Source organism: Prionailurus bengalensis, chromosome D3, assembly GCF_016509475.1.
Source record: "Prionailurus bengalensis isolate Pbe53 chromosome D3, Fcat_Pben_1.1_paternal_pri, whole genome shotgun sequence".
Classification (NCBI taxonomy): Eukaryota; Metazoa; Chordata; class Mammalia; order Carnivora; family Felidae; genus Prionailurus; species Prionailurus bengalensis.
This window is the reverse complement of record NC_057356.1, coordinates 66,904,360-66,924,931: the sequence shown is the minus strand read 5'-3', so window position 1 is coordinate 66,924,931 and position 20,572 is coordinate 66,904,360. Positions and strand designations below refer to the sequence as shown.

General features: G+C 38.7%; 1 protein-coding gene and 1 pseudogene across 13 annotated transcripts in view; one reads left to right on the top strand and one right to left on the bottom strand.

Annotated features, from left to right (window-relative positions):
- PIAS2 (protein inhibitor of activated STAT 2) overlaps positions 1-14,400 on the top strand; it is a 101,733-nt gene extending 87,333 nt beyond the window's left edge. For 5 of the 13 annotated variants that reach the window (XM_043558739.1, XM_043558734.1, XM_043558736.1 and 2 more), the window contains exons 12-14: positions 2,548-2,687; positions 7,400-7,437; positions 10,095-14,400. In XM_043558739.1, coding sequence (XP_043414674.1) covers positions 2,548-2,687; positions 7,400-7,437; positions 10,095-10,277 — 361 coding nt within the window. In that variant the 3' untranslated portion in view covers positions 10,278-14,400. Of the gene's footprint in view, positions 1-2,547; positions 2,688-4,610; positions 5,796-7,399; positions 7,438-10,060 lie in introns of those variants that run through there. The other 8 variants (XM_043558735.1, XM_043558740.1, XM_043558742.1 and 5 more) reach the window with 4 other exon arrangements.
- LOC122470906 lies at positions 900-1,349 on the bottom strand (annotated as a pseudogene).
- Positions 14,401-20,572: the final 6,172 nt, after the last annotated feature.

The window sequence follows — 20,572 nt, the reverse complement described above, 5'->3', positions numbered from 1 at the left end:
AAAAGATGTGTTTTAATACAACATAACTTATTTGATCTCATCCCCAGTTTGTTCTTTCCCCCTCCAGAGAATCTGCCTTTTCTAGTATTGTTCACCTCCTGCTTGTGATTTTAGGTCTCTAGGTAACAGTGGAGACCAGGAAGCCTTCTGATTCTAAGTTAGGCAGGTTGCTGTTTGGATGATGACTTCCATCTTCACCTACCTCTGGAAAATGTGTTTGAAATGCCAGGCTTCTGTTAATTGTCTCAAGTGTATTGTTCCCGGTGGATCCACTTTTAAGACTTCGGAACTCTGACCTGTGTTATTTATTCATTATTCTGAGAATAACACAGTTGTCAACATAGCCATATATGTACTCTGAAGATGCCTTCCTTTTCCACATTTCCAGTGACATCCATATTTTTGACAGATAGTGTAGAGTAAGAGCTGGACAAGATCCTCATGTCATCATGCAAACTGGTTTTAGAATGACTCCAGTGCCTAAATAGGTTGTGATTATTTAAATGGCTTGAGGTTTAAATTGAGGTCATGAAATATTTTGTCAGTTGTTTAGGGTGTGAAAAGTGTCATGAAACCATGTCATCAATTCTTACCGTTCGTATTTAATCATCTGAGCAGTGACAAGAAGAGTTCCAGCCAAAGGAAAGGACGCCTAGAGGTCCTCACGGTCCTCTTGGTCTAGCTTTGTGACCATGGTCCTAAGTTTCTGTTGGCTTCGTTTTTGTAATGGTCCCTCCCAGCTACAGAATTCTGTGCCTCTCTCATGAAGCTTATAGTAAGTAGTTCATTGGCAGTGCTTTGGGATGCCAGCATTAATGTCCCTATGTCTCTGCCCCCTCTCCTTTTTTTTTTTAGTTAATAACAAAGTTGTATTTTTCAAAATGTACAGTTGGTGGAACCTATTTATGCCTCTTTACTAGCGGCAAGGCATCTCCACCCTTGGTGTTTCTGGTGTAAATCACTTGAGCTCTATGCTTTGAAAACAGTTTAATGAGTCCTTTACTAAGGAGCTCCTGAAGGGGGCTGCCCTGGCCAGGGAATTGCAAATCTTCAATTTCTTAGAGACAGCCGCTGGGGTTAGAGATGGGAACTTCCCTGCAGAGTTTGTCATATGTGGCCTTGTCAAACAAGACCAGGTTAGTGATCTCAGATCCCAAACTTTGCCTTTGGACTATTTCTTTTCTGGTCTTGCCCCCAGATTGGTTCAGTGGGTCTTTGCCTTTCTTGTCTGATTTGCCTGCCTGTTTTCCTTCTTGTCGTCCTTGGGTGGCATCAGGAAGCTCAGAGAGTAGCTGCTACCACTGCAGCCTCACCAGGATGATGGCCAGAAGGGATGGCCACCATCAGCCATAGGGTCCATCACATTGCTTATACTGTCTTGTAAGGTTTACTGTCTTGTTTAACCTGGGCTAAGAGAAAATGAAAGCTCAATAGGAAGAATGCAAAATCATCTCTTTATTCCTGAGCATTAGAAAAAATATGATTAACTAAACTGCTTCTTGAAGTTATAAAGCTGTAATTGTGTGTGTGTGTGTGTGTGTGTGTGTGTGTGTGTGTGTGTAGTGTGTGTGTGTTTATCTATTAATCAGTTAATGTATTTTTAAAGTGTATTTAATTTGTATTCTTAGTAGCATGATTAGTTAATTTCAAAGTCTATAAACCCTCTTAGAGTAGATGATATCATAGTAACTTAACATTTTTATTTCTGGATGTTTTATATTAAGTCTTGAGAAATCATCTTATTCTAATTTCTGATTGCTGCCTGTCGTCAGGTTGCCTGGCGTTAGGATTGGCAATGTTGCCTCAGGTGATTCTCAGATAAGATTGCTAGTAATTAACACAGTTCAAGTTAGAATGGAAGAAATTCTGGTTGAACTGTATATAATAGATAGCTTTACTTATAAAGGTGCCATGATTTAAATCCAATCTTAGGCGGCCTCAGTTTATTTCTGACTTTTTTTTTCTTTTTTTTAACGTTTATTTATTTTGAGAGCAAGAGAGAGTGAGTGAGTGAAAGCAGGGGAGGAGCAGAGAGAGAGGGAGAGACAGAGAATCCCAAGCAGGCTCCACACTGTCAGCGCAGAGCCTGATGTGGGGCATGGTCTCGTGACCTGTGAGATCATGACCTGAGCTTGAAATCAAGAGTCACTTAACCGGCCGAGCCCCCCAGGTGCCCCTCTAAGTTTCTTTCTAGATACAGTTACTAATATCCACATCCATGTTACACATACATTCATAAAAGCATATGTAAAATATATTTCTCTCTGTGGATGAAAGTTTTATGTATTCCTCCAGCACCGTACACTATGTTTTAATGCCAACTTGCTCTTATGTCACAGCTGCTGTTGAGAGCCAGCATACGTTCATGTTAAAATGAAGACTGTTATGAAAGAGGAGAGTAGAGTGGAGTACTGTGTAGTGAGTAGCCGCCATGTAGTTGTGTTGAAACTTAGTGCGCTGACGACTGAGAATGCCCGGTGGTGCAGCCCTTCTCTCCTGTGAACTAACAGCCAGATTGTTTGTAATTTCCCATGCTATTTAAAACAGGGTTCTCATGTATCAGCCATCTTCTGTAAGGGTGCCCAGTGTGACTTCGGTTGACCCGGCTGCTATTCCGCCTTCATTAGCAGACTACTCAGTACCATTCCACCACACGCCAATATCAAGCATGTCATCAGATTTGCCAGGTATGTGAAGAGTTGTTTTCTTTTGTTACCAAGTTTTATTTGTTTTTCCTCTAAATCTGTGGAGCGAACGTAGTGTAACAATTTAAACGGAAATACTGAGGAAATTTGAAGCCTTCATATAAAAGTCGTATCTGTTTTAATATATCACATTCAATTCCTGTCATTTTAACTATAGAGCAATCTGTGGATTACTGATGATAGGAAATCTAGTAGGACAGTAGGAAAGTTTTTTAGGGGTTGCTCTCCCTCATGAGGAATTTGTACTCGGAGACACTGTCTTTGTCATCGAAGCTTCGCAGATTCGGTAGAGTGTTCTCTCATAATCTTCTCGGTAGCCCATCACAGCTTTAGAACGTCCTGGTGTACCACAGGTTTAACATTATCAGTGGCTTTGCCCTGTGAGGCTGTTTTGCTCTGTAAAAATAGGATCTACCAGCTCTTTCCTTAGAGCACTGCTTAATATTTAGGGATATCTTTTGAAAAGGGCAAGGCTGCTCGAATAACCTTAGAACCAAGGCCATATTATGAAATTTGGAACTCCCCCACAGACCCCCCACTTTTCTTCCCTCCATAGCCATTGTTTTTGTAGGCATTTTTGATCAATCAAATTGGAGCAAGCTGAAGCCAGTGCCTCTTACATTCATGACTTTCCTTCTTTCCGAAGGGCCCTTTTAGTGGAATACCCTTCTCTTTTCCTGTTAATAATCTTCTTTTCTAGATTTGTAAAGTTACTTTTGACCTACAATTTATTTTTCACATCCCTCTATATGAGGCCTTTATTTCAAGCACAGCATATGTTTTGTTGGGCAAAATTTGTGTTGTTGAAACAGTTGATAGTTGTGGTACCTGGCCCAGTGTAATCTTGCCACTTGAAATTTATTCACATTATTTGAGTAAAATTTAATGGAGAAGAATAGACTAATAATAGTATCTATCAAAAAATTTCAAAAAACCTACTTAACTGTCTATGTTTACTCCGTATGTACTTGGGGAATTGGCATTTTAAAACTTGGTTAAGTCCAGCGGGCACCAATTAAAAAATATTTGTTGTATACAAAGCTTGATTCTAAGGTACAGGGGCAGTTTCATGGTCCATAAGACAGATGGAAACTCAGAGATACTTAGTTCGTAACTGCCAAGTTTTCCTTTAACTGTGGCTAGTTTTAAAGGAGGTTGAAGAGTGTGTATCATCTTCATGTGTGTTACAAACAAACATTCCAGAAGGATTCGTTTTCCTAAAGACCTTGAAATCACAAATAATCCTGAAAAAACTTTTTGTTTACAAAAGCGACCCTGGCCATTTAGGAATAGAACAGCCACAGTTTACAGATCATTTGTTTTCAAATTACGTGAGTCTGGATGAATTTTTAATTTTGGAGAATTGACATTATTTCAAAGTTTGGGCATAAGGGGAGACTATAAAAAGTGCAGGCGTAAGAAGCAATAAGTTATGTGAACTGTGTATTTTGTAAAATACGTTCCAAGCTGGTATTAAGGAACTAAGACTGATATGCAGGGCTGATACTTAGCGAGTGTGAACTAGGATGGTGACACTGCTTATTACAACGTTGACCTGCTTTCTTACAGTTTGATAAATTGAACAGAATAGGGTCTGTTGTACTTCAGAAGAATTACCAGTTTGTCATCATCTATGAATTATGCAGTAATTGCTACATCTAAATAGTCTAGTTTTTACTTTGTTTTATTGTTAATGTGCTCTTCTGTAGTTAGTGCTTATTTTAGTTTTATTTTTGTGCATAATTTTTATGTAATTAGTCCTACTGTGCAGAGTTTTCATATTTATAAATTTAATAATTTATAATAAAATATTAAATAGAACAAGAATGGAGAGATGACAAAGTTTTAATACATTTCTTAACATTCCTTTTAAACATCATAAATATGAATCTTCTGAATCTGCAGGAGAACAAAGAAGAAATGATATTAATAATGAACTGCAGCTTGGATCATCTTCTGATACTGTGCAACAATGAATTACAAAATAAAACAAAAAATTTGTATTTATGGAATGGAAAACAGCTTGATTATTTCAAGAAAGAATATGACTGCCTTATTATTGCTAGTGCCATATTGTCAGGTGTGAATGGTGCTCAAAAGTTGTACATTAAAATTGGAAAGTGCTAAACATTTACATACTTAATGTTTTGTTAAAGTTCATGGCTCAAGTAAGGAAAATGTGGTGTTATTAATAAGACATGTAGAGTCAGTTTCACTTAAGGAAGCATTTAAAATCCAGAAACTACAATTTCATCAGTGTTAATAAAACATTTAGAATGTACCATCTGAATTTTTAACACTACCTGCTTTTTAGTTAAAAATAACTGAGCGTTTTCACCCATGAAATATGTAGGTGGGCATAAAAACGTATCAGTACAACATATTGCAATTGAAACTTAACGGTGAAATAAGAAAACAGCATTTTACTAAACGTACAAAAACAAGGCAGCAATGTTTTAGTCAGTATTCATGAAACCTCATCTATTTCGTGTAAGAGTTTTAATAGTATACTTAATATGTAAAATGCAGGACTTTAATAATAGTTTAAAGTTTTTTTGTCAGAAGGAATAACATCTGAAATACCGCATCAAACCTCAGTGTTAGTGTTTGAGAAAAAATGGTTTCAGTGAAAGTATTTCATTACAATGTTGGATTTTGTATAGAGAGCATCTGCGTAATGCTAGGGAGAAAGTCAAGTTTAACCAAACTTAGAAACATTTCTAGGTGTCTTATTACAGCATTTTATAAGTCACCATATTCAGTTATCTTTGGATAAAGTGTCAAAAGATACAGATCAAGTGTCTTAAATCTCTCATCGGTATATATTGACTGGCACACATGAAATGATCATCAAAGACAATTAGAGTACATCTGAAGAGCTGAGAATTGAACTAATGAAAAAGTGAAGCATCTTTGCACCTTGCTGGGCAGCCTCCAGTGCTGGAGCTGCACAAACCGTTTGAAGACTGTATCAAGCCTGTATATTTATCTCAATTGGTTATGAAGTGGGGAAAATAAGCGTTTTTGAGTGATTTGGCTCCAATACACAATATTGCAAGAGATATTAATACTTCCTTCCTTTAGCTTTATTAAAAAAAAAAAAGAAAGGTTTAAGTTATTCAAATGGACTGAGTGATTGAACAGACATTAAAAGTGATTGAACATATAAAATTAAGTAAGCTACAAAAAGCAGAAGCTCTTTTAAAAAGAAAAATGTTATACCATTTGAAGCAAAACCAAATTAATAAAATTAAGTCAATTAAAAGACATGCCAATAAACTGTCTTTGTGACTTGGTCAATAGTATGAAATGTTGACTATATAAAATTCAAAAGGTACTATAAGGGCTAGACAGATTTTGAGTTACTCTCTTCAGAAGCACAGGATTTGCTGAACAATATTAATGTGAAGAAACTCTTGGCTTATTGAGATGTCATCTAGTGAGTATCAGTTTAATGGGGAAGTCGTTGGAAAAGTTCGTTGTGATCCCCTTTGTCCAGTTTTGGCTCAAATTCCATTGTATCATATAGCTAGTGACAGGCATATGGAGTGAAAAATCGTATTAACAGTTTTTAAAGATGCTTTAGAAACTGATTTCATTGAAATGATTGGTGCTATAGCGTGTATCACTTGATAAGCATTTTTATCATATCCTTAGAGATTATAAGGGAATAAATATACTTTAAAAGAGTTATAAATTATTCATATTGGTTATTTAATATATTAAATATCATTTCCACAGATATTCTCTATTTTGAGTAACAGTCTAATATCAGACTTGTATTCTGTATGATCGTTATATTTGAGGTGACATTGAATGCTAGCATATAAAAATTCATAGAATTGAACAAGAAATTGGCCTGTCTCACTGACCTATACCTAGTATGTGATTTTTTTTTTTAATGTTTTGAAATTTAGGGAGGTTTAGGGGAACTGACTTTGAAGTTTATTGCTAGACTTTTCACATCTGAAAATTTTTACTATTTATTGTTATAATTTTAATACTTTAAAATGGTATTACTGGGCAACCTTTTCCACATTCCTGTTTCTAAAGCTTAATTGGAGAGTCCCAGATCTTTGGTTCAGAAAACTGCATTAGCTTATAACCCAGTAAACCCTAAGATTTGGCTGGTTAGTGAGCAGCAGTTAACCAGGTGCCTGCTTTGTGCAGAGCACTGAACTGTGTACTACTCTTGATGTGGGGACAGAGTGACAGAGAGCAATCCATGAAACGGATCTCTGTTTAAGAAGTGCTACTTTAGTTGAAGCTCAATGTGGTTGGTGTATTTCTAAAAAAATAAATGTGAAGTATCTTTTAAGAGCCTAAGTATGTTTTTTTTTTTTTTTTAAATAGTCCGAATCCAGATCATTCTCTCATCATTTTTATTGCTTCTCATTCTATTAAATGATGAAGGGGAAAAGTTGACTTTGACTAGTCCTCCTCTGGCAGTTTTTGGACTGCTCCCTTTAAGTCTCTGGGTGGTGGTTTTTCCAGTTGTTTTGTGAGGGAATATGTTCATTTTGGGGTTTTATGCATCTGAATCTCACTGATCATGGTATTGAACTTCTCTGTGGCAGAATGGTAAGCACTTACCCCAAATGTTCTATGACTCATGATAAATACAAAATGATTTGGGGAAATAATTCTTGTCTCCAAACTATGAGACAACTATTAACAAAACATTTTTGTTTTAGGTTTGGATTTTCTTTCCCTTATTCCAGTTGATCCCCAGGTATGTATCCTGAATTTAAGCAACTAATTTGTATTTGATTGTTGGTTATGTCATACTAACTAAAAAATGACCAGTTGCATAAAATCAGGACAGTCAACTTGCAGTTACTTAACTTGATGGAAAGGAATTTCTTTGTAAATATTTCACAATTTTATTTGGAGGACTACAGTTGCTGTTTTTAAATTTATGATATTTTGACTTAATACCTGAATTTTTAGTTATATTTTATTTAGTTTTCAGAATCAGTTAGCATTTCTTACAAGCATTTGGGTGATTAAAGTGAGGGGAAGCAGTGCTGATGACTGGAAGTTAAAATTTCAGAGATTATCTGTGAAGCACTCGTTCTATGCATAGAAAATAGCGGAAGCTGATTCAACAGTCCTGAATCATTAGCTTGATTCTTCCTTGTTTTTAAAGGCCGTCAGATACAGACTTTGGGGATGCCCCAATCCAAAGTTGCTATAAACCGATCATTCCGGTTTTCTCTGTCAGCAATAAGAAACTCGAGGATCCCAGGGACCCAGTAGTAAACGTGGACTGACGGACGTATATATCAGAGGCAGAACGGGGGGGAGAAGGGAAAGACATGGGGAAAGCAGATGGGGAAAGTGAAGCAGAGAGTGACTTTGAGAGAATTGTTGCAGGTAGGGAGGGCCAGAGGAAGACCCACAGAGCACTGCTTCATAGGCTGCAGAGGCCGCTAACCACAAGTCTTATACCGGCCTCCTGTGTCCGTACTCTGTATCTGATCACGCAAGCAACACTGGAAATTTGGACCCAGGATAACGTGTGCAGAGTGAGGAATTTCTTCTCACTCTGAGTCAACTCTGTTACATTAGTAGATTCTATAGCAAAAGTATCTATATATCTTTCTAGGAAATGCATTCTTCAGGCTTGAAATATTACTGAATCTTAAGAGAACCACCCTTCTAAAAAATGATCTTAGAACCCATAGGATTTTGATTTCATAGTGCTATTTGGCATCCTTAGTGTCAGGCTAACTTACTTGATTAAGCCAGTAGAAGGGTAAGGTTGTGCCTTCCGTTTTCCTTAGAATCCTTAGATTTGTCCTCCTTTACCTCCTTAGTACCCCCCTTAGGCCCTGTTACCTTTGTGCAGATACGTGCCAATACACATGGTTAGAGGTAAAATGGCTGCACCCTGAGTATGACAAGAATTCGTAGAGCCTATTGATAGCAGAACTGTGGTATCTAGCGTTCATCTTATAAATGAAGAGAGTACCTTTTTACTACTAGACAGTCAAAAACTGCCTGAGAGGAAGTAGAAATAAAATGTAAGTTTCTGGGCTTTTTTCCAGATTGTTTAGCGGAAAATCAGAATTGATTCAATTTTAAAGAAGTTTAATGCCTTAGAAGTCTACTCTCTTTAGAGCACCCGAAACGCTCTCCCCCCTTAACCAGTATCCCTTTGATCTCTTTGTGTATGACGTTTATTTTATGGATGAACCAAGACCGTTACCCATGCTAAACACTGAACTACTTTTTCTGTCAGGCGGCCTACATTTCGGTCGTTGCTCTTCCACTGATTGGCAGCGTGAGCCTGGGGCTGTCGTTGCCATTTTAAGATTTTTTGGAAGATCGTGTAGTGAAAAAAACTTCAGTTTTAAGTTACTGTTTGGTAACTTAGTCTCTCTAATGATAGGCTGGAATACTTTATAGAATTGATACCATTGATTGAATATTCTTACTGATCTTTTTTCAAATAGTCAATCTGAACACAAATTTTTAGGACTCCTCCTCTTGTATATAACTGGTCCTCACTTATTTTACTAAAATCAGTCGGTGCTGCTGTTTCTCACATTAAATATTTTCGTGGCGGTATTTAGCTCTTGTCTCTCTACTCCTCTTGGACGATATTATAGTGTTAAAACTTCAGGTTTGAATTTGAGAGTCAGCGATCAAGATGGTAAGGAGACTTGAAATTGGAATTCTTGAAGGGGGGCAGTATCAAGCCCCACAAGGAAGATTATATCTCCTTTCAGATTTATCCCCAAATTTTGTGATTATGTGGGATAATTCTCTGTTCTGAGTATCCTGTGGTAGTTAGCTACTGTATGGTCTCTGTTTTAGAATGAATGCTCTCTTCCTGATTACACAGGTATCATTTCATGTATGTCTAAAGGATTCAAGTGGTACGGTTGAGTTGATCAGTCTTAAAATTCTTGCTAAAGAGTCTGATTGACACTAAATTTTGAAAGAATTATTGAATTCTGTACTAGCATTTTTGCTTAATGCCATTAGAAATAAATACTGTTAGCCTTTATGATGTGCTTTAAAGCTGACATAAATGCATTTAGTGAGCAAATTCTTTTTGAGGTTAAGTATGAGTCATAATGGTGGGGCCAGTATTTACTATTAAATAATCTTAGTAGTTGTTGACATTTTGTACTTGGACCTGTATACTTGGTCTACAAATTCTGCAAGACTTGAGAGAATCAAAAATATGCTGCACTCACTAAACAGTAAAATAGCTAAAATCATACCACCTGCCATCCAAAGATGTGAAGTTTTGAGAAATTCTAAATCCCACTAGGATTTAAATATGTGGCTATCACTTATGCATATCTAACAATTTCTAGTCTCTTTATTTAAAACCAATGTAGCCTCTTCCTCATCGGCATCATTGTTTGTTTCAAGCAGTACTGTCCTCCTATGTTTTTGGATAGTCTCACCTCACCCTTAACAGCAAGCAGTACGTCTGTCACCACCACCAGCCCCCATGAAAGCAGTACTCATGTTAGTTCATCCAGCAGCAGGAGTGAGACAGGGGTCATAACCAGCAGTGGAAGTAACATTCCTGACATCATCTCATTGGACTAAAGGAGGACTCCCTCGATTCTAGGAATCATTCATCAAAACTGTTCTTTCTTGGATCTCTGGTCCGTGGAAGCTATTTTTTTTGTAACGGTTACTTTGCTATTTATTGAAACGTCAAATGGATTCTTTTGCTTTCTGAGATGAACGCAGATGACTACAGCAAGAACCAAATGACATGCAAGGATTTTTCTTACTCATGCTGTACTGAGCATCAGATACATTCGGCCATAACTGTATCTTCTCGAGAGATGGATTTCAGTTTCATGTGTTACTGGATGGATTCTGCATACACATCGGTTAAAAATTTTTTTTGTTGTAATAAACAGCAATAAAATTATGTAAATATTCAAGTAAACTTTTTTCTAACTAAAAAGATGTAATCAGTGATTCTAAAATGACAGCAACTTCTGTTTAACCTGATGTGAAGGCAAGATACATGGAAGGAAGTCGTGTTTGCTGAATGAGTCCTTCCAACGGAGCTTTGTTCCATTTCATTGAAGTAATGAAACCCTGATAAGTGGCCACAGCTTGGGTTCCTCTTTTCTTCCTGATATCAGCCATCAAAGAGAAATGGCCTGTGTTGTGTATTTTCCCTGGTTGTCATTTACACTTTGATGTTGTTTGCTAGCAATTGCAGAGGAAAGTTCTGGGACTTGGCTGCTCTTTATCAATGATAGTGCTAAAGAACGCTATGCAGATTCTGCCCTGACATAACGTGTGTTATTTTTGGTAATTGTACATGCTCATTCTAGAGATCTCTATAAAATTGGGCTTGCCTTCTCGAAAAAGAGATTCTATGCAGCCGTTGAATGTTGAGTGAAATGTTTTTGGAGTAACATGTGGCTAGAATGTTCATTAGAATTTTGTTCACACTGACCAGAAATATCGAGAGCTTTGAGGCAGCAGAAGACCAGATTGGGGGGCGGCGGGAATAACAAGAGTTTAATCTCTTCCTAGGAACTTCTTTGGCTCATTTATTTTATAGAATAATACAGAAATACTTGTTGAACCTTTTCAGATTTTACTAACACTAAGAATGCAAATATGGTTTACGACCCTGGTTTTATTTCTCACCAATGCAATTTCAGTGTCCGTGATGATTTTCAAACGTAAAGAAAACACAAACAATAGCAAGGCATGGGGACTGCATCAGATTTCCTTTTACTTTTTTTTAAAAGGCAATCTTTCCTGATACCATGAAGGACAAACAGAATTAGAAATGTTTGAATTTGAGTAAGGAAGGTTTGGGGAGAGTGGCCTGTAGCCCACTTTGAAAACCACTCATTCAGAATGTGCTTGATTTTAAAAACCTCAGGAGACTGAGTTTTACCCTTAGAGAAACATTTCTATCCAAATTTTCTATTTCCCTTTGTTTCATTTGGCTTCCTAAATTTTTGAGGTCTCAAGGAATTAATACTTCATGTTTAGCTTTCTCTCCCTAGCTGTGTCTATTTGAAAAATAAAACCCTTTTAAAAAATGACTTAATCTAACTGATTCCTCAAACCAAAGTACCCAGATGAAGAGTCTCCCAATGTCAGACTAGGGACACAGTCGCATTACTTCAGGGCTGGTGTAACTCCCAGAAGCTGATTTGTCACTGCTTGGGTTTGTTTTGTTCTGTTGTTTTGTGGGTTTTTTGGTTTGTTTGTTTTTCTTTTTCTTTTTCTTTTTTTTTTTTTTTCCTCTCAGCACCACCTCAAGTTTTCAGGGCCACTGCTGTCTTTGTAAACAGACTTAATTTCATGTGATTTTCTTACATCATCCCCCCCTTTGGCTACATCTTCCCTTTACTTAATGTGTTACCCCCTTTTGGAGAGCTGCTTCCCATTAAAGCGTAGAAACAAAACCACGTCTCCCTGCCCGGGTTGCGCCATGGTGGCCATTTTACTTGCTTAGTCATCAAAGATCTCCAGTCCGTGTTACAATCTTTTGGTCCAGGTAGGGAATTTCTTCTAGTAAAATTTTCAGTTGCTGCTCGAAAGACAGACGCGATTTCTGTTCACTCTGTAATCAGATAGAAAACGTAACCCTGATTTGTGTGGTATAATTTGTTAATAAATAAATGATGTATATTTGTTACTATTTTGCTACCCTGTAGATTCTCAGACTCCCCCTCCCCCATTTAATCTACAGAGTTTTATAAGGTAAATGGAAATACTCGTAGAAGTTCATTTATGTACTTGGTTCTTGTAACCAATACCTCTGTGCTTTTATAGTTTTGCTTTGTTTCCTTTTCTACTATGTTATGTGAACAGTTTTAGTGTTCATTTTTGGTGCTTTACACTGAAATTACATACAAGATTTTAATTTATACAGGCAACTAATGTTTTTAAAAACACATTTTTAAGTTTATAATCTTAAGATTGGGCTTGTAGTATGTTACCTTTGGAGGTGAGTATTTTCTTTATGCTTTTGCCTTATGACAACAGCATGATCCATTAAGCCATTACGGTTTCTTTTCGTTTTCATTTTTGTTTTTTTTTAGTATGGTCACCAAATACTTTTACTGAGACCCTGACTTTTCAGCAGTGGGTTTTGCTTGCCCAGATTTCTGCTTAACCAAGTGTAATACAGTTTCAGAGGACATTGTCTTAGCTGTCAGCCAGCCAGTGATTATGTGGACTATCTTGTTTAAGGAAGGGAACTGCAGCTTCTAGTCTCCTCTACAAACACTGAGGCAACCTATAGTTTTGGTCTTTATTCCTGTGTAGAAATGGGAAGGGCTTTTCTTGCCTTTGGTGACTCTTAACACTGTAATCAGTGCTGAATATAGCTTCACAGCTAAGCTCTGCTTACATTCACAAACTTTCTGACCCTAAGGTGAGCCACTTTAGGATTTTATGCCCATTTCTGCCTAGAAGGTAAAAATCCTTGGCACGTGTCATAGGATAATTAGATGGCCAAATGAAATAATAGAGCTAAATTCAGGTTATGTGGCACTTATCTTAGAACGTGCTTCAGGAAAGCTAGGAGGAAAATACTATGATTAGGTGAGGGTTGTAACAGCGTAAGTAAGTTGAGCCATATAACTCTTGGTGTAAAACAAGTTTCTCTAGGGTAGGATCTTAAGGAGTTTGAAGAAAGGTTAAGATGTTGGACTGTAGGTGGAATGGTATTCAGCAGAGACTATTTTGACTTTGAGATTAGACCTTTCAGGCATTCTGCCTTCAGACCAGTCCTGGACACGTGTCACTTAGTAACCAAGTTTGTTTGTTTTTCTTCTGCTAATAAGCATTCATTAGTTACGTTTTGTCTTTTTCAGTAAATTTAATTCTTACAAACCATTAGTTTAATTCTCAAATATGCTTTTTATTTCTCTCTAGCCCCTAATTGGTACAAAAGCACTTAACTATTTACTTTTTTTCCTCTTGTTTTCTTTTTTAAGTAAACACTTGTTTTCCTAATTTTTTTTCATTTTGAAAAATGCAGAACAGTGCGCCATTTAAACTTGGGTCTGATGTGTTTTGTGGCCCTGGATCCACGTGCTGTGGGAACTGTTATTAAGATCAGTGATTGCTGGCTTGGCCGCTTCACCATCTTTTCTGCTGCAGTTCCACATGAATATGGTGAAACTTGGGGAAAACAATTTAAGAAGTTCTCTGCCATTTTTTGTTTTTGTTTTTGTTTTTAGTCTGATGCTTCTGTCAAATGAATGGTTTGTAGGCCCCCTTTTTTTGTTATTAGGAGCCACACTCCCAATTCCTAGCAGAACAAATAAAGCTGTATAAAAATGCCCATTCTTCTTTAATCCTTGATTCAATAATGTTTGTTTTTTTTTTTTTTTTGTCTATGCCAGTAATACACTCATTTTGGAAATTTTAGACAATACAGAAGGCTTATAAAGAAAAATAATAATTGCTTGTATTACATCACCCAAGAAAAAAAAGCCCTTTGATATTTTTGCATATTCTTGCCAGTCTCTTTGCTTCTTGTACATGTTTTTACATAGGTTTATTCATTCTCGGTATAATTTGTATCTTGGTTTTTTCCTCAGTCTACATGTCATTAAAAACTGTCAACTCTTATTAATTGCTTGATATTCCATTGTATGGATGTGCCATGATTTGTGTAACCTTTCCCCATGGGGCATTTTAGATTGCATCTCATAAAGTTACCCCAAATGTCTTTGCGCATGAATTATTTCCTTAGGGCGAATTACTAGAGGTGGAATTTCTGGGTCGAGGATATGAACGCTTTGGTAGTTCTTGACTCATGCCACTTTTCCAAATGATTTTACTGATTTGTCCTCCAACCATATGATATGAGAGGAACCCTTTAACCATATTTTTCAAGAATATGCACCGTTTACCTTAGTGCCGGCGTCCACACTGTGACCCTCAACCCTCCCCACCCTGGTGAGCGGGGGCTGATTTGGAAATGGTTGGCAAAGATGTTCCCCGGCTGTGTCAGTTTCAACTACATCTACCTGACATGTTCCAGAAACACCTGCCTAAGATATCCAAGTAATTTTTCACATAGTTTTACTTGCCCTGTGAAAGTCCATTGTAAGACTGTATTTTCCATCCTAGTTAGAAAGTCTTGACGTTTTTTTTTTTAATAAAGCATTTGTGCCTAGGGCCAGCCCTTAGTAGCCAGCTTTCTTTTTTCCTTTCTGTAGGCTCCATTTTGGGTTTTCTGAGCTCCCCAAAGCCGGTAGGATCTCCTGAGCCCAAGGCAGTCCAAACCAAACTGGAAGAGTGGTAAGGCTAAACAATGAAAGCAGGGCCAAATTTTGCTTGTTTCACTTTGTGTTCTTTTGTGTTTCCAATGGCATCTTGGTGTTCTAAGGGCAGCTCTGGCGAAAGAAAAACATTGCTTCCTCAGATGTTCAAGGTGTTATTTTCTTGATTGGCATACCACATAATTTCCCAAACTGCTTTTTATTTCAGAATGGCTTTTAAAGCTTCCTTCATCTTGTGTTCTCAAAGCTTAACTCTTAAGTGAAGAAGAATATTGTGTTATAAAATAGAATATGCCTCTTATTTTGGCCTTTGTCAAACTATTCAGATATTCAGTATGTTTTATAAGTGTTTATGGGATAGAGTAGAATAAAAGATCTGGTCCCAGGCTTCAAAGGGCTCGTAATCAACTTTTCAGAAATCAAGAATTCTTAACCTACATTGTGCTAAGAATTTTACAACAGTGTCTCATTCCTTACAATAGCCCTTCAAAGGAAAGAGGTATTGTCCACATTTAACAGATGAAGGACTAGATTTAGGAAAGTTTCTCAGTGGACTTGGAAGTCTTAAACGGACCTACGTCAAAAGCCCTCATTAAATGGAAGTGACATTAATCAGGCTATTTGGGAATCTAGACATAAGATCATGAGAACTGATTGTAGGTGATGGCCCCAGGAATTTAGAAGGAGGACACTGGAGCCATTTCAAAGGAACTCAAGATTCAGTGTCGTGAATAGATACAGGAGTAGGGGCTGAGTCCGTTTCTCAAGCCTGGATAACCAGGGTAATGGTGCTGTTTACAGAGACAGGAGGCAGTTAGAATGGGCATAGTCATTTAGGAAAGACCATGAGTTTGATGGTAAGCATGAGATTTCAAAAGGGAAGGGTCCACGAAGCTCATGTTTGCTTTTCTGCAGTCTTTTAAGATGTGCAGCCTTCCTTCATCTGCCATTTCATCCACTTGCCTTCATTCTGTAGGTATTCTGGTCACTCCCAGTTGCCCATCAACCCTTTTTGCTAAACCATGCTCATGGCGTCTCAGCCTTTTCTTTGGATTTTTCCCTTCACTGCCTTGTCACCCATACCCTGCACTTCTCGTCAGTGTAGGCTGTGTTCACTCACATTCCACGTAACTTAAAGAGGTGGGTGGTTGCTGCCCTTTCTCTGTTACAGTTTCTAAATAATTTTTCCCAAGGCCTCTGACAAAAATATGCCCCATTTGTAGCCCATGCCAAGGTTATACTGTTAGTACTTCTACTCTTACCAAGGAACCGGATCGTGACCTTGGATTTGCTGAAGGCGTCGCTTCCTGACTCACCGTGTTTCTTGCCGTCTCTGACTTTGTAGTTAGTCTTCAACGTTTTGATGGATGATCCATTCAGCAGTCTAGCCTGTAAGATTTTTGGTTACCTCCAGTTTCTTCCAATGAAATGTCCGGCCACTATCTCACCATCTCACCCCTTGTATTTTCTCTGTATTTCTTGTCTAAGGCTCCTCCTTCATTATTACAGCCACAAACATACCCTCAGACCCCTCCTTCAGGGTCATCTATTCATCCTTTGATTTGACATCGCATGTTCCTTTTGCCCATTCTTGTCAATTATCACAAGTGTGACTACTCTCAAACCGCACCTGTGTCTGCAGATGACCTCACTTCCTGATGCACTCAGAAGATTCAGTATGTCAGCACGATTTTGTCTCCATGTGTGCCCACTTTCATTCTCCTTCATTCCAGTCTGAGGATGAGGTGGGCCCAAAGGCGAATTCAGCCCCATGGGCTTTTTGACTCTTGTCTCCTTTTGTCATCCTCAGGACCTTCCTCCATCACACTTCCTCTTTCCTGCCTGCCTTTCACCTCTCTACCGCTGCTTTTGGCCAACAAAATCTCAGTTATCCAATATTAGGTGGTATTGTTACATGCCAGGCATTATATCAGGTTCTCAGAACACAGGAGAGATCCCCTTCACCAAAGCTGCGCTTGAGTAGAGTGAAGATGAGTGAAGTAGGGAGATTACAGTGCAGTGGTACAAGGCAAAATACAGGGTGCTGCAGTAGTGTGTAGACGGGGCCACGAATTGATTGCATGGCCGTGTCGCACAAGTAGGACCGTGGGAGTGGAGGAGCTGTCAAGACGATGGCAAATGTTCAGAATAGCTGGACGTCTGCTAAGGAGTATTAGGAATGCAAGAAATCGTGAAGGGCCCTGTGAAGACGTGAGAAGGATGGAGGTGTTCTCACGGTCATTAACAGCAGCGTTCGTTGAGTTTGGTACGATGGTCTCCATTTTACAAGTGTGCGAACACATTGTGAGAGGCTGAGTGACTTGCCTGTGGCCCCCTCGTGAGTGGGGAGGTGGGCTTCAAGTCCAGCTCCTGCCACCCCAGGCCGTCCGTGGTCGTTCTGCCTAAACAGTACGTATTTCCTAACACATCACCCCGTTTATAATTCTACATGGCACTTGCCACAACCTGTGCTTATTTTACGTGTTGGTTCACTGTGTGTTGTCTGTTTCCCTTACTAGATTGTAAGCTCCGTGAGGGCAGGGGTGATCTCCTTTCACTTGCATCCCAGAGCCTAACAAGGTGTGTGGTGCAAAGTAGGTGCTCAATAAATATTCGTAAATGAAGAAATGGTGGGTAACCGTTTGTATTTGACTTGTGCTGACTGGAACTGATTTAATACGCAAGCAGCAGACGTTCACCAAGAGAGGAAAACAAGAGGAGGTACACATTTGGGGCAGAAGGTGGAGGTGACAGGTGCTTGGGATTTGGGAGGAAGTCAGTGCAGTGACCTAGACTCCAGAATCTTACAGGGAAGAGCCCCGGGAATGGGGAACTGGTAGGGCAGTGCACACTGAGGAGATGTGTGCAGACACAGCCTTCTGTGTGTATATACAACTGTGGAAATTCTGTGTGTAATCTATGTACTTAGGACCACTCATCCCGGTCAGGTACACTGCACTGAGTTACACAGTACAATCATAGATGTAATTCTGGTTTATCAGCTATAGTCTCTGAAGGCCAACAACGACCCAAGTCATCACGGGACTCTGTACTTTGGAATTGGAACAAGAATCAGTTAACGTCAGTTGCAGATGTCTCTGGAAGTCATGCCCACATGCCATTAGATGAGCAATAGGTGTATCCTAAAACACACTGGTAGTACTGAAACCACGGAGGTGTTAAGAGCCCAACCAGAGAAGTCAGTGAGAGAAGTTCTAGAAAAGGAACACAAGGAGATTGAGAAGAAGCACCTGTGGTAGAAAGGAAATCGGGAATGATACCAGAGAGCCCCAAACCATAGAGTATTTCAAGAAGAGAGTAGTCGGTGGAGTTAATAGCTCCTATAACGTAAAAAGTATCCATTAAAAAAAAATGAATTTCAGAAACACCGTGTTTGATTGAATCTATACTTAATTGATTGTAACGGCTTCATGTAAACAAAAACCGAATTAAACTATGCCCCCTTGCTTTCAATCCCATTGACTTTAGTAAGATGTAGCCTCGTACAATGTGGGGGAGGAGTGAATATGCATCTATCTTAGAATTTAAGAGTTATGATAGTCTCTCTTTCCCTGGTTTTCTCAACCAGACCATATCTACTAATTTCACCAAGAACCATTTCAGCGGCACGAAGTCTAGGTTGCAGTGGGGTGAGGACTGCAAAGTACAGACATGAAGTGTGCAAGTATAGATAACGCAGCTGGCTCTGATTCAGGGGTGAGGCTCTAGCAACAGAAACGTGTATGGTTGAGGGAATCTTTTTTTTTAAGATGGGAAAAACTTGAGTCTCCTGTTTAAGTGCTAACTGGACAGTGGGATGCAGTCCGTAGAGAGGGAGAGGTGAATGTGGGTGGTGCAGTAGGGGTTGGCCAAGATCATTGGTACATCTAGATTCTTAAGCAAGAGGGAGAGGTTGGGATCCCTATCAGAGGCATATGAGGGATGGGTATGCACACAGGTGTGTCAGTTGGATAGCAGACAGTTTGAAGTTTTCATCTAATGGTTTTGCTTTTATGTTTTTGAGAACCAAGAGATACAAGGACAATAGAGATAGAAATAACAAGTGTTAGCAAGGCTGTGGAGAAAAGGGAACTTCTGTGCACTGTTCATGGGAATGTAAATTGGCACAGCCACTATGGAAAAACATTACAGAGGATCTTCAAAAAAATCAAAAATAAGACCATACGATCCAGCAATTCCACTTGTGGGTATTTGCTTGAAGAAAATGAGAACACGGATTCAAAAAGATATATGCGCATCTATGTTTGTTGTAGCATTATTTATAATAGCCAAGATATGGAAGCAGCCTAAGTGACTTTCAACAGATAGATTTAATAGATGTATGGATAAAGTGTGTACACACACACACACACACACACACACACACACAACAATATTATGCAGCCATAAAAATTATAAAATCTTACATTTGCAGCAACATGGAAGGTCCTAGAAGGTATTTTACTAAGTGAAAGAAGAGAAGGAAAAATACCATATGATTTCCCATGTGGGATCTAAAAAACCAAAAAACAAACAAATACAACAAACTGGTGGTTGCCAGAGGGGAGGGTGTGCCAGCATGGACGATACAGTCGAGGAGGATTAAGAAGCACAAAGTTCCAGTTACAAGTTAGGGATGAAAAATACAGCACAGGGAATATAAGCAGTAATATTGTAACAATTTTATATAGTGACAAATGGTAACTATAATGAACAATAGACTTGGCAATGGCATACATTTTTCTGTAGGACTTTTCAGCAGTGCTCATTGGTAAAGTCTATTATTCAGGGTTGGGTTTTGGTAAAGTTCGTGCAACAGAAGAATGACAGGAATAACATCTTGAGGGAGCTGGCAAGTAGTTGACACAATGAAAGCTCAGCTGCCATCACACTCCTGAAATTATTCTTACTGAAGTCAAAACATGCATGTAATCATCAAAGTTGGACTTGACTTGTCAACATCTGCATTTGACACAGTCCCTTCCATTCCTTGGTTTTTGTGACAACACAACTCTTATTTCTGACTTTTTCAGGAACTCCTCCTCTTCTCTCTGCCCTGGAAATGCAAATGTAGCTGTGACCTTGCTTGGTTGACTGCTTTTCCCAGCCACTTGACCCACATTCCTTGTTACACTCAACTACTCCACTAGAATGTAATTTCCACGAGGGCTAGAATCTTTTTTTTTTTTAACTACACTATTGCAAGTGCCTAGAATAGTTTTCCTTTCAACCCATGCCATTACCTTTGAAGTGAGTTTCTTGTAGATAGTGGACGGTTTGTTTTATGGTAGAACGTTTATTGAGACATAATTCACATATAGTTGTAGTTTGCAAGGGCTGCTGTAAAAATGTTCCACAAATGGGGAGACTTAAACAACGGAAACGTATTTTCTCATGATGTGGAGGCCGTAGGTCTGAAGTCAGGGCGTCTGGAGGGTTGGCCCTCTCTAAGGGCTCTGAGGAGGATCTACTCCAGGTCTCTCTCTGGCTTATTGGTGGCCGTCTTCACCCTATGTCACCTCACATTGTCTCCCCTCCATGCCTGTCTAAGGACACTATTTATATTGGATTAGGGCCCACATTAATGGCCTCATTTTAACGTGATTACTTGTAAAG